This window comes from Podarcis gaigeae (genome assembly GCF_964106915.1).
Source record: "Podarcis gaigeae genome assembly, chromosome: 13".
Taxonomy (NCBI): domain Eukaryota; kingdom Metazoa; phylum Chordata; class Lepidosauria; order Squamata; family Lacertidae; genus Podarcis; species Podarcis gaigeae.
Window position 1 is genome coordinate 37,670,485 of NC_139689.1, and position 14,068 is coordinate 37,684,552.

Consider the following 14,068-nt stretch of genomic DNA (forward strand, 5'->3'; position numbering starts at 1 on the left):
ACAAGAGTCAGCAAACTTTTTCAGCAGGGGGCCAGTTCACTGTCCCTCAAACCGTGTGGGGGGCCAGACTATATTTTTTTTGGGGGGGGGAGAGAAATGAAGGAATTCCTATGCCCCACAGATGACTCAGAGATGCATTTTAAATAAAAGCACACATTCTCCTCATGTAAAAACACCAGGCAGGCCCCACAAATAACCCAGAAATGCAGTTTAAATAAAAGGACATGTTCTACTCATGTAAAAACACGCTGATTCCTGGACCGTCTGTGGGCCGGATTTAGAAGGTGATTGGACCGGATCCGGCCCCTGGGCCTTAGTTTGCCTACCCATGCTCTCTAGGAGGCTGAGGAAGACAAGAGCCCACAGCCCAGCTCCTTAGCTGGCCAGGTGGGGCTCGCTAGCTCTGGCAGAAGGTTTGTGATTCCTCTGCTGGAGCAGGCTTGGAACAGGTGAGGGTCGTATGCTTCATCAAGCCCAGATGATGCAATCAGCATTCAAAAGGGAAGCAGAGCTGAGGTGCTATGTTTGCTCAACTGCCCATGTTGATAGACCTTGACTTGGATACTCCTTCAAGTTTATGGGATTATGCTTTGTGTTTGAGCCTGGACTGTATCCTGACTGCTGGACTTCAGGCTTGGCGATGTGGATTGACCCTGGACTGCGTTTCCTGGACTTTGCATGTGTGGACTCACCCTTGGACTTTGCATACTGACTTGCTGCCAGGTAAGCCAGGGCTTCAGGGCGCACAACTCATAACTTTGCTCTGCCTAGTTTGCTTCTCTGTTCCATTACTGTTTACCGACTGATAAACCTTTCCCCCTTGAGCACCCCAGGAAAACTGCAATCCTGAAACTCTACTACTGCGCTTTGTTCCTGTACCCAACTCTGAGCTCAGGGAAGGGCTTCACCCATTTTCCCGCTGGCACAGAATATTTGCTTTGTTAATTGCCCATCTTCCTGCCCCCTTTGTTTGCTGAATGGCTTGGCCATTATTGGGCTGGCTTGGACATGGGAAAGCTGAGCCCAGCTATGAAGGGTTTAACTATTTGAGCAGGGATTAAATTCTAAAACTTACTAAATCCGGGCACCCCTAAATTCTGGCACCCAATTTGTTTGCCATCACTGTATCTTGTGGGTGTGAATAAGTACTCCCCCCACCCCCGGTCCTGATTCTTCCAACAGTTGGCTTAGGTTGGATGGCACTGAGGGAGGGAAACGTTCCTTTATCCACTTTATGCAAACCATGGATAAGTTTAAAAAGTTTATCATGTCCCCACCTTTTTTCCTTCTAGACTACAAAACCCCAAATGTTGTGTCCTTTTCCTCAAAGGGAAGCAAAATTACCTCCTTGCCTATAAATGAAGGCCCAACACCTTTTTGGTGGTTGAGCTAAACCATTGAACAGATTACAATTGAGTTTTTACTAACTTTCCATTTAACACCTCAAAACCAACCCATCCTTTAGCCACGCTTTGGTCTCTCTTTTTTTAATGAGCACTCAAGAATGCAAGGTGCCTTGAAGTTTATTCACATTAAATTGTTAATTTTTACATTTCAAACCTTCCAAAAACTACTGTTTGTGTGAGGGAATATGTTTGGTTCTGCCTCTTGTGTCATTTTACACATTCCAAAAATACAAGGAAACAAAAAACCACAAACCATGGAGCTTATATATTGGGCCCTGCACATTAGAGATAGTTTTGTTTCCAGTCTGAAGGTAGGAATGGGGTGAATCTGTCAGTTTCAGTCTCCTTCTGCTTCTTCCACTCTTAAATTCAGCTCTCCACATTTCCATATCAATTTCTGATTCTTGGTTTGGTTTTGTTTTTTAAAAGTCCAAGGAAACTCATCAGCCTTTCAGTGCAAATTTCTCCTAATACGTTGACATGCCATTTTGCCGAATACTTGCTTTGCAAAGCACACTTCTCATCATATACATTTCTTTAAGTTATTTTCACTAATACATGTATTTTGATGCACACTTTACAACCCTAGCACATACATTTTCCTACGCATCACTTGGCTGGCAAATGGCATTGCAAAATTTGGAGAAGTGCACATTTCAAAGGATGGCTATGTTCCAGTGCGCTTATTGTTTCAGAAAGTACAGATTGGGTAAATTCACCTTTAAATGTTACTTCAAATCTCTCCTCCTCGCCTAGCTGAGAGTATCAGTTTGGATGTGGAGGCAAAAAGTTACAACCTGCAACAGTTTGCAAGGACATTATTTTCACACAAGAATTTGCACTATGTCAATTTTTTTATCTGTATTAGTAACTGTACTGAGCCAACATTCTGGCGTTTTAGTGCTCTGAAGTCATCACAGAAACATTTTCCTTTGGAGAGGGAGGGAGGGAGATAAGTCCATCCGACAGCTTTCAAACAATACTTCCTTTTCACGTTTCTCTCATATTCATAGAAATTATGAACATGTGATATCTTGGAGAAAGAGAATCCCTAAGCTTTCATATCAACCCAAAAGACATGCTCCTTTCTACGTATTTTGCATGTGGCTTTCATGTCCCTGTGCAAAACTCTGACCAGCTTAGAAAGATATAGGGGAGAAAGCAACTATGTATAAAAAATATTTTCTGGAAAATTTTCTTTTTTTAAAAAAGGCAAAAATAAGCATTCTGATCCCCTAAACAGCAATAGCAGCACAAAGCCACACCCCTCAGATACATAGTGCTTCGTGTACAAGCTTCCACACAGGGAAATGTGGGGTGTTTTGAATATACTACTGAGCTGCTGGGAGTTCTGCCCCATCCATTCTCCACCTGATGGGTGATGTCCATGCCAAAACCCATTTCTGCACAGAGACTGTGTTGTCCATATTGGGACCTTAGCATGACAAACATTAGCTAGAATATGTTTGGTTATCCATCTGTCTCTCTCCCCCCAGCCCTGCCTCCATTTGGCCTTTAGAAATCCATATTTTCCCAGATTCCTTTTTACTAAAAAAACAAACAAACCCAGAACATACAAATAAAATACTATTTTTTCCATTCAAATCCTGTATAATTTCACATATAGAAAACCTCTTTTTTAAAAAACGAACAACAGTAGGGTAGTCCAAGCAATAGCTTCACCCCTTTTCCCTCTTAGAACCTTTCAGTCACCTTTCTCTTGCTGACCATTTTTGTCCACCCCTGGCCTTGTTCCCTTGTTGTTCCCGTTGCAATTGCAGCCCAAATCCTTTGAAATCTCAAGGGGCATCTTCAGGGCGTTGGGCTGAATCATTCTTCTCTTTGCCAGTTGGCCGTGCAAAGGGTTAACCTTTCTCCAGAATGCTCTGGAAGAACTCTTGAGGACCACCCCGCTGAGATGTAAACATGGATCTCCTCCAAGGTGGGGTCTCCCATCTGTAGAAAATCCCCATTAAGGCAAGAAAAGGAAGGAAGAAAAAAGGATGTGGATACAAATACGCATGGACTGATAGCAAGCAAGCACCTTATTTACCAAACACAGTTCCAAAGCACTCAGTGCTACGCGGCTTTGCTTCTTAAAAGCAGAGTAAATGTCACAAGAGGTATTACCAATGCCTCTGTACTTTCTTCAGCCCAGAGCCCTTATCACAAACATCACATTGAGCAGCTATAAAGACCCATAAATGATTCTTAAACAGAGAAAGGGCATTAATAGTACAGTAATAGCCCAGGCATTATTATTTTTTTAATGCATTTTGCTCAGCAAAATGCAGAAGGCACACAGCTTTCTATCTGCAGAAAGATCAGATTATGGGTATTCTTTAGTGATGGCAGAAGAGAGTTTTCATACACACACAAACACACACCATTTATTCCTCTGTGCAGTCTACTGCCTCCCGCCCACCACCCACCCCCGCAGCACAGATTTAACAGTGTGGCTTTCAAATACGACAGAGCTTTGCTAACCATAAATCAGAATTCCCACCTGCAGTATTGCTGAGAGAACAGCGTAAAGCGAGAAAAGCAGTCTCCCTGCTTGGCCGCCCTCCATAGGCTTTGCCGGTGGCGTGGCTGGAGATTCTACAACATATAGATGATGTAGGATAAAACAACCAGGCCGATAATGGCAAAAAACATGAGGATGAAAATGTCCAACATGGTGATGGAGGGGGAAATGGGGACAGCAATAGTGCAGCCTGGAATCGGAGGCTGGAGGGGAGGGAGAGAGGGAGATGGAGAGAGACAGACAGCTGGTGCAGAGGAAGGGAGGGGTTTAGACTGAGGCAAGGTAATTGCAGGGGTGCCTGCCTGCCTGCCTGCCTGCCTGCCTGCACATCAGCATCTAACAGAACAGAATGGTGATGCCAGATGAAACAGAGCTGTCTTTTTCTTCAGGGGAGGAAGATGGAGAAAAAGAAAAAATGGGGTGTTTGTGGAATCTATGAGAACGTAACCAAGATGCCAGCTTCTTATGCCTAACAACAAGGATTCACTGATATCTATTCACAGCAGATTTATTCAAAATATCAGGAATCTGGCAGGAATGCCAGCCACAATGCAGAGAAAATGAAGCATAGTTAAATCCCCGTTGCAGTCAACTCGCTCTGCGTGTACGTGCACAGACAAAGAATCTAGATTTGTATTCTAATGCCCTCCAGAATTTAACCCCTATTTTTGTTGATGTTAGATGGCAAAAAACAGCTGGATGGGATCTTGAGGTCTGGAACTGGGAAGGCATGATCTCCCAGATCAGATATTGATGATGACCCTGGAAAATGGTCTTTAATTTTGTTGCTTTCCAAGGTAACATTTCCGTTTATCAAGACAGTATTAGCAACTTTTCTGTCCTCGTGGTGCAGCGTTCAGGATGCCACAGAACGGTTGATGGCTGGAGGCCTCTACTTGACAAGGGTGCAGAAGAGATGGTTCTTGGTGCTTTATTGATCCATCATTACTAAGATTTAGTGGTCTTTTAAAACAGCAATCTTTTTGACTGCCAGGTCATCTAAGTCGTTTCTCTGTTTCCCCCCCAGAAGGCACTGGATTGCTGTTATTTTCTTAAGTGGGCGGAATTTTAAAATGCTGGCTGAATATACTCTAGAAATAACAACCTTGAATATAATTCCCTCTTAACAATGAACTCTTTGGAAGCAAAATGGTCCCCTCCCAAAAGATAAGGGAGTGGTATCTATATAATTAGGGCACTTGATACGTGTGCAGAAGTTTGTGGAGATAAAAGTAGGGAGGGAAATCAAAAATGCCAAATGGCCTAGCAAGTGCCTGTGAAGTCTGAAAGCCTGCAGAACATTGGTGGCAGCTGAGCTAAAACAGGGATAAGAAACCTTTCGTTTGTCCCCACCTTGTGGGCTAACTTTCACAGGTGGACGGGACTATCCAGCTGTCGATCACATGGCATCATTAGAATGCCACATGGGTGGGATGTGAGGGCGATCTGGCTGCGACATCTGTCACCCCATTGATCGCCAGGGTTGATTCGGCTGATCTGGCTGGCTAGGCGGGTGTCCTCTTCCTCCCTCACCGCTCCATGTGCGTCCCTCCCGAAGCTGCGCGCTCGGTGGAAGAGGACGACCATCCCAGATAGAAGGAGTGTACCGTTCTTCGGTCAAGGGTATACGATAGCTGCGCTCCCCTGCTAGAACCTCCAAACAAGCTCAAGAATGCCACATGGGTGACAGGCAAGTTGTCTCACCACCTGTCAAAAACCTTTGCTGATTGCCAGACATATGGGAACTTAAAGTGGTGTTGCCTGCCCTGGATTTGGTGAATTTGTGAAGGCTCAGGCACAGAGCTGGCAAAGTGCTTCTTCAAACATTGGTTACATGAGGCTGAAGTCTCCCTCACATGGCAAAAGAGAACCCAGGATTGTTTTACCTTGTCTGTTCCCATCACTGGCGATGTCAGCTGTTTGTCAGGTGGGTGTGGGTGGGGGGAAGTGGCTTTGGGGGCCAAATTGGGCCCTTTGGTTGGCTGAGACTGGCTCATAGACCAGTGGTTCCCCACTGTTGGTCTAAAGCAGTGTTTCCCAACCTTGTGCCTCCAGATGTTTTTGGCCTACAACTCCCATCATCCCTGACCACTGGTCTTGCTAGCTAGGGATGATGGGAGTTGTAGGCCAAAAACATCTGGAGGCACAAGGTTGGGAAACACTGGTCTAAAGGATCAGAAATCAGGCAATAGCATGCAAGCAGAAAATACAAGAGGAACATGGCCTTGCCTTTCTGCTTGATCTCTCTGCTGCTTTGATACCACTGGGCTCTTTAGGATGGGTGCTGGGACTCTGTAGTGGTTCTGGTCCCTCCTGGAGTTTGGGATCCAGAGAGCAGCACTGGGGGAAATGCTTTTCGGACCCTTGGCATGTCTGTTATGGGGTCTTTTGCCCCCAGTGCTATTTAACAACTTCATGAAGCCATCAGGAGTGGTCATTAGGGGATTTGCAGCAATGGTCCTCAGATTCTGGTGTGGACCACTGTCTGGGCACAGTGGTTCACTGGGTAAGGGCCAATAAATTGAATTTAAACCCTGACTTTGTGAGAGGTTCCTGTGCTTGGAGACAGGTTAGATACCTGTTTCAAGGCAGGGATGTATTCCCTCTGAAGGAACGGGTACATAGTTTCGGGGTGCCCTTGCAGGTGACCTCTGTCGCTGGAAATGCCTTTTACCAGCTTTGGTTGGTAAAACAGCTATGGGTGCCTTTTCCTGAGATCACTTCACCAGTGAGGTCCTGGCACTGGGTAACCTCATTGCTGGATTACTGCAATGGACTCCATGTGGAGCTCGATCCAGAAGTTGTATCTGATTCAGAATGCAGCTGCTAGGTTGTTGTCTGGGGCATTCTGTTGACATAATGTAGCACAGGCATCCCCAACCTTTGGCCCTCCAGATGTTTTGGAGTGCAATTCCCATCATCCCTGACCACTGGTCCTGTTAGCTAGGGATCATGGGAGTTGTAGGCCAAAACATCTGGAGGGCCGCAGGTTGGGGATGCCTGATGTAGCACCTCTGCTGCAGGGACTACCTTGGCTCTCAGTATGCTACCGGGTACACTTCAAAGTTTTGCTTGTAGCATTTAAAGCCCTAAACAACTTCCAGATGACCTAAGAGACCACCTTGCTCCACAGATAGGGCACTGCTAAGGGCTGCACTTTATGTACTAGGAAATAAGCCTTTAGTATGGCAGCTGCAGCCCTTTGGATTCAGTTACAAGCTGAAATTTAACAGGCTCCTTGTGTCACAATGTTTAAGTAGCTACTGAAGATGCTTTTGGTTAAGAAGGCTTTATCCGATGTACGGGTCATTTTATGGAATATTAATTGTAGAAATTGGTCTTCTAAGTCTGCATCTCCCGTATTTTATTGCCTTTCATCTTACTGGCTTGATGTTAGGTGTGGGACAGGTGAAAACATGTCTGAGCCAAGAAGGGGTTCTTTATATGGCAGCGAAGGGAAAATGTAGGGCCATAGTGCCATTTGTATGAAAATTGTGCCGTCCTGGTAACGTGAAGGAAAACACAACCATGTATGCTTTCCTATGAACCTGAATTGGCAGTTAATGCACACAGAGGAAAGTTACAGTTCTATGGAAAATATGAGGATTATATCCCACTTATACTGGGTTTTCACTTCAAACATTGGACTTCAAACATTGATCAAGCCTGAATCTGCTTATCTTTTCCTGTGCTTTTGGCTTGCCCTGCTGTAGTTTATTATTGCTTTCATTGCTTGGCTTTTGTCTCCCAAGTCCTGGCCACTCTCTTTAGCCAGTGCTAGGCCATGTTAGAGGTAAGAGCTTGTATTTAAGCACTTACCTACATTATGGCATTTGCATCCAGACCTCCAGTACCAAAAATGGGGTCCGATTTCAGTAATCCCACTGGCCTCCCACCCACCCACATACAGTACCTGTCTTCCAGTGTTAACTCTATGCTTCTCTCCTCCAACCTGCTTTTCAGCATCAGAATCCCTGGCTTTTGGTGGTCAAGGTTGATTGTTTTAGATTCTCTAACATAACAGGAGAAAGGGTGCCTAGTGTTTAGCCCCTTGGAGTTCCTGTGGTGTAAGCAACAAAGTTTATGATGCTACTGAAATATAATCTGAAAACTCTCTTTAAAAAATTCAGAGAAAAGGAACTAGAAATTGGGAAAAGCAAACACCCTAGATGCAATGTAGATTAAAATTACTCAATGATTTGGATATGGGAATGTACATTTTAAATTTAAATGTGTATAGGTGGAAATACTATTTTAATGCTTTTTTACTTCAGCTGTTTTTGCATACATTCAGTGTAGTCAGTTTGATCCTCCATCTTCCTTGCTTTTTGCTCTTTCTTTGGTTCCCAGACCTGTTCCACCTCTCTTTGGTCAGCGCTACCAAGTACTTTAGCTGCAGGATAAGGCACAGTCCCTTTACACCAGGCTTCAAGCTATCCCTCACTCATTACTTTCAGAGTGGAATTTTGGGATGACCAGCACATCCTCCCTCTTAAGCCATCCTTGGGTGGGGGGGGGGAGAGTTTATTAAGCAGACTTTCTTCATCTGGGGGGTAAAACCCACAGTCCTGTGGACTACACATGTGGCTTCATTGTAGAAATAAATTATATCAGGGAACAACAGGACAGTGAGCAAAAAGGTTATGATTGCAACATCTTGACTTAGGCTATCAAGCGATCGCCATGATGTGAATTGGGATTCCAATTCTCTTCTGTAGGCAAACTATGGTTTGTCTGTACCAGGAAGTGCAGGTGGGAGCAAGTGCACAAGATGAGGATGTGAGAGGGGCCAAACCCTTCAAAGGACAGCTAAATCATGGTTTGGTCACTCTCTGTACAGGGAAATCTACCCAACTTTGGTCTGTTTATACGACTACATGCCCTATAGATAGGTTGCTTTACATTTTGAAAGCAGGTCGCTTCTTACAGCATTCTGAATGTAAGTTTATTTCCCATTTCTACCAAAGGAAAGAGAAAACTATCAAAGACCACCAAAAATCAGTCAGCAGTAAAAATTATACTTTTATTTTCAAATTGGCGTCAACCAGAAGAGAACTGGTACTACATTTGATTCTATGGTGCCATTGAAAAAGGCCAAATGACTTTTGGAGAGGGCATGCAAGCCCACAAAGAAGAAATACACAAAGAACAGATGAAAACCCCAAAATATACTCCAAAGAAAAAAAATCATTCTAAGTTCAGACACTGAAATCTTATTTGAAAAGCTACAATGTACAAGAGACTTGACATGAATAAAAATGCCTACACAGATGCAAGTTAGCTGTTTTTCTTTCTTTTTTTAACATTTTATTTAAATACAGGTTTAGGTGCTATTGGGGGAAAAGGCAAAAGTGCATAAAGAAGGCAGAAAAAAAATAAATCAAGCAGTGAGAAACCATTTCTCCCAGGGCAGGGTTGAAAAGACTAGGAGATTTATAAAATAATGAGAGAGTATTTTATTGTAACTTTATTTGGTCCTCTAAAAATATTTATTCACATTACGTTATTTTTGTATCTTCCTCACAAAAAGCTGTCCTCTTAAGGATTGTCTATACATGATTTTGTCTTTTTCAGTTAGGAAATCAGCCAGTACTAAGGTTGTGCTTCTGTCTTAGCACCAAGAAGAATGTGATTTCTCTTCACCCATCAGTCATTCTCGTTGGCACCTTAAGAAAGTTCACCCTAAGATTGGGTGGTCCCTAGACACCTGTATCCCTCTAAAAATGGTTGCGTTATAGAAAAACCTGTCACCATTCTTGTTGACCTTTTCATTTCTACAAATGGATCTCTCTGGGACATGGATATGGTGAAGAGGAGACCAAAACCCTCCTCCCTTTAATCACTAGTGCAAAGGAAAAGTAGGGCTTTTTATTTTTGAGAAAATATGCTAAAATGTTTGTGCTTCTATGACTTTATGAAAAGAATGATTTGGTATTTATTTCTGCCACTGATCTGAGGGGTGTGCAGGAACTTGGATAGGGAGCCCCAAAGGGATTTAAAACCCTCCTGAGAGATTTAGCTACAAATCACTAGTGTGCGGTACTCCACCAGTCACGAAGATATGCAAGAGTACTTTGGGAATGACGAAATGTAGCATCCCTTTGCTTTCAAACGTCAGGGGCCTAAACATTGAGCAGGCAAGCTCTCCTTAACTCTTGCTTAACGTAAGCCTATTTCACACCTCTTGTAAAGAGACTAAGCTCGTGCTTTTAATGTTGCATATGTATGTTCTCTCTGTACCACAAAGTCCACAGGCAAGAGGGGATGCAATGCGAGGGAAAGGCAAGGTCCTGATATGCCTCAATGCACAGAAGGGGAAAGGAAGAGCACATACGTGCAAACAGCACTGGAATGGGGGAATGTGTGAGGGTGACACGTGTCTTTTAACTTGGTCCTTGTACTTTCCAGGTGCTTGAGAGGCGACGACTAAAAACCACCAGAGGATTCAGTGGACTGAGCACCTCTCTCTCTGTATGTGCCTCTGACGGGCGTTCTTAAAAACGAAAAGGTAAGTGCCTCCGGATGTCCACTTGCCAACCATTTCAGTTATCCCAGTAAGAGACAACTACCAAATAAAGTGGTTTAGAGCCACTTCTCTCATGTTAGATTTAAAGACACTAGATGTTTTCCAGAGGCCTCTTCCGTAGGTAGAGCTTTGCAATCACATCACAGCTAAATGAGTTATTAGACACAGGCTCTAAGACCTACTTTTAAGGGTTTGTTGCACTGCATGGCTGCTGGTTGTTTATTATTTAACTGGATTTGCCTTCTGTCCCAACACAGAAGTGACCTTGGGGAGTCACTGCACTTCTTTAAAAGTAACAGGAGAAGCAGCATTCAATATGCAGAGAAGGATGACTTTCAAGAATCTTACTCCTGCTTAGAGCAGCTCAGCCTTTGCTCTTTCATTACACCAGCACAGCCCTATAAATTTCCAGTTATATCGTAGTTCCCTGCTATAATGACAGCAACACTCCAAAGAATTTGCTTTTGGTCCATGAGACTATCCCAAGCCAGCAACAGCATCTTGAGGGGGAGGAAGAGGTATGTTTCTAGTGCAAGGCAGTAGTTCCCCTGATCCCTTCATCCAATTGCCAGGCTGGCTTGGGGGGCAGTAGAAAGAGGAGGAAGGATTGTAAACATTGCTTGGCTCAAAAAGTACAAGAAAGGGAGATGATGCTCTCTGCAAGTCTGCCTTTGGGCTGACAGGAATGTGGGGCAGAAAAGCTCCACATACGGATCTGCCTTCAGCAAGAGCCCCATGAATACTCCCTAAAGCAAGGAGCAATTGGTCCCTATGCTTACATCTCCACAGTAACTGGGATTCTTCTTGCCCAAGGTTGCTGTTGTCAAGGTTATTCAGAGGAGTGCCCACCTGCCTCTCTACAGGTTAGGTGTCAACAGAATTTGGAATTCTACAAAAACAGAGCGGGAAGGGCATTGATAAACACCAGGAATCTGCGAGAAATGACTATTTGCAGGCATTAAGCTAGGGGAGGCTTGCATAGGCCAGTTCAAAAGTTTACTTGAAGCTACTTTTGGGGTGGTGAGGAGGGCAGCAGGAATGGTCAGAAGCATCTGGAATATGCTTCTCTTCCTCCTCAAACACTCTCAACTCAAGGGGGTAGCACCAAATTAAGCTGTGCAGAGTAGTATCCCTTAGCTGCATAAACTTGGGCAACTGTTTAGGTCCTGTGCACATTCTACTCCAAACTAATTTCCCCCAGGAATGCAGGGTGCATGTTTTCCTCATGCCCTATAATATTAAGCCTAAAGTAAATGTACACTCTTATTAAGACATGGCATCCAAGAGTCCTGGATAGAATTATTATTTTTCTCCCAAACCTCCCCTTCTGTACCTCTGCACCAGCTACTGCATCTCCCTTCTAGTTATGACAGATGTGCTGGTTCCTTTTGACTCCAAAAGCTCTCCTGCTTTTAACAAATGGTTCTTATTTCCAGCTGATAAAGATTTATAGAAAGGAAAATTAATGAGCAAGAGTCGACATGCATACAGAGGCCATGGACAATTTTTTTCAATGGGAATGATCAGAGACTTGCGCAAGTTACTCAAAGCTCCACTCTCCCAAAAGGAAACATGGCAGTGGTTCCTGCCCCTGGGCCTCCCTACACTAATTCTGGTTCCACGTAGCAGTTTGGTTAAGCTGTGCACATTTCAATCAGCATCAAAATCAATTCCCAAAAGGGCAGGTCCCTAGGGAAGGACCTGTGCCATGCTTCATGAAAGCCGCGGGAGAGGATGGAAAGACAATTGATCTTTGATAGTAAAAAAGACACCCACCCCAAGTTCAAATGCCTCCAAAACAAGGCTATGTTGGCAGAAGATTTTTTTTTTAAATGGCCATGTCAGAGGTTCGGAACAAAATAACTGATGTGTGACAAGACAGCAGAGAAGGGATAATGGAACAAGAAGCACACAAGAGCCCTCCCCCTGCTTGCTTTCAGGGTGGCACCCGAGTGGAGCTCATATAGCCTCCACATAGTTGGCTGGAAGCATGCCTGTGTCACCGGTCCGCTCAACGGTGCCATACATCCAGCCGTCATCAATCTGCTGCACATTGATTATGGTGTCACCGTCCTGGAAGGAGACCTCGTCCTCATCAGCTGCGTTGTAATCGTAGACTGCACGGAACCGCTTCTGGAGCGGGGACAAAAAGAGCAGGGATGGATTAGGGTTCAGTGACTTTGGGGGCTCCTCACCCACCCTTTGTTTTAAGTACATTGGACCTCCAAAACTTGTGGCTCCCAAATCCCAACAGAAAGGTACATCCCACCTTATTTTTTTAGCAGGCATCTTGCAGGCCTGATCTCTTAAATCACTGTTCCAAGCTGCTGGTAGTAGCCTAGAGTGCTCCAGCAGACGTGCTTTATGATCTTTTGCATGCATGTATGCAAACACACACACACACACACACACACGGCAACAAAAACTTGGATTGTGCCACATGCATCAAACCTGAGTTAACACCAAGCTGCTGCTTTACAAGTTTATTTCTAAAATTTATACCCTTCCCCTTCATTGGTCAACTGGCATTTCCAGGATGGCTTAACAGAACGGGACATAAAAACTAATTACATGCAATACGTAGTAAGACTGAAGGAAGGTCAGGAACCATCTGTTCCACAGGTTAGGTTTATGGAATGCTGTTCTGTGAGTTGATCTGCAATGTATGATGGGATTTGGTCAAAGGATCTACCTTGACACACAGGGCTGGACTTAAAATTTATCTTAGGATCCTTTGCAGCCACGTCATTGTAAAGACACTAATGTGAACAATGTTTCAAAGGCTGGAAACTGAGGTGTGAAGGTGGCTTGTGATCAGTATCTAAAGGACAGAGTCATAGAGCCAACAGGCAGCTCAGGGCAGGAGATCGCCATCTCTTGGCCTGCTTTACATGGTTTCCCACAAATGCACCTGTAAAGCACTTTGTTCACTTCCAATCAGATTATATCTGCTATATACACGCTTGCACACTTTTTCCTGCCTACCCCACTACTCAACCTTAGAGATGGAACATTTCACAGGGAAGAGCCAGGCTACGTATTTCAGAGTACATAGTCAAACCTTTTGCATCCTTACATGTGTGTGTGTGTGTGTCTGTCTGTCTGTCTAGGTCTATGTCTATGCAGGCAGGCAGGCAGGCAGACTTCTGCAAAAGGCCAGGTTTAATTAACATTTCAGTTTCATTTCTTCCTTCCTCCCACAGCTGTCAGCTAATGACTGGCTACTTTCCTTCTTCCTAGATCACACTTACCCCTCCGCCAGATGGGGCGTTACGCTGTATTGAGACAGGTGCTGCTGGTTCCTTGTAGCTGTAAGACTGAGAGGCTGGTTGTGCAGGTGGCTGGTGGTGGTAAACTGTGGGACACAAAGATTACTGTTAATTGTCTATTGATCAGATTGAAACTGCAGAACCTGCCTCAGGCCCTTAGGAAACAATGCAGAATTTTTGCAGGTGAGTAAATCTGCAATGAGTAAATGTTACAGGTAGAAATATTTGACAGCCACTGTCTAGACATAAATCTGGTGCAACATAAGAGCTCCACCCCCCCTAGGCCTTTACTAGCTTTGGTGGAAAAGACTCAACTAGTTGGGTTCCTTTTCACTCAAGA

At 44.3% G+C, this 14,068-nt stretch overlaps 1 protein-coding gene and 2 long non-coding RNA genes across 3 annotated transcripts in view; 1 reads left to right on the plus strand and 2 right to left on the minus strand.

Annotated features, from left to right (window-relative positions):
- Positions 1-1,507: 1,507 nt before the first annotated feature.
- LOC310830690 lies at positions 1,508-4,142 on the minus strand. The gene is made up of 2 exons (XR_014557676.1): positions 3,913-4,142; positions 1,508-3,362 (listed from the first exon to the last, which is right to left on the minus strand). It is a non-coding gene; the product is annotated as an uncharacterized lncRNA (long non-coding RNA).
- Positions 4,143-5,178: 1,036 nt separating this feature from the next.
- LOC310830609 lies at positions 5,179-6,247 on the plus strand. Its single transcript, XR_014557660.1, has 3 exons — positions 5,179-5,368; positions 5,624-5,939; positions 6,084-6,247. It is a non-coding gene; the product is annotated as an uncharacterized lncRNA (long non-coding RNA).
- Positions 6,248-8,942: 2,695 nt separating this feature from the next.
- The window catches only part of LASP1 (LIM and SH3 protein 1), a 50,980-nt gene continuing 45,854 nt past the window's right edge, over positions 8,943-14,068 (minus strand). Inside the window, exons 6-7 of the mRNA XM_083709883.1 lie at positions 13,711-13,814; positions 8,943-12,592 (exon numbers count right to left, since the gene is read on the minus strand). Coding sequence (XP_083566009.1) covers positions 12,419-12,592; positions 13,711-13,814 — 278 coding nt within the window. The 3' untranslated portion in view covers positions 8,943-12,418. The remainder of the gene's footprint in view (positions 12,593-13,710; positions 13,815-14,068) is intronic.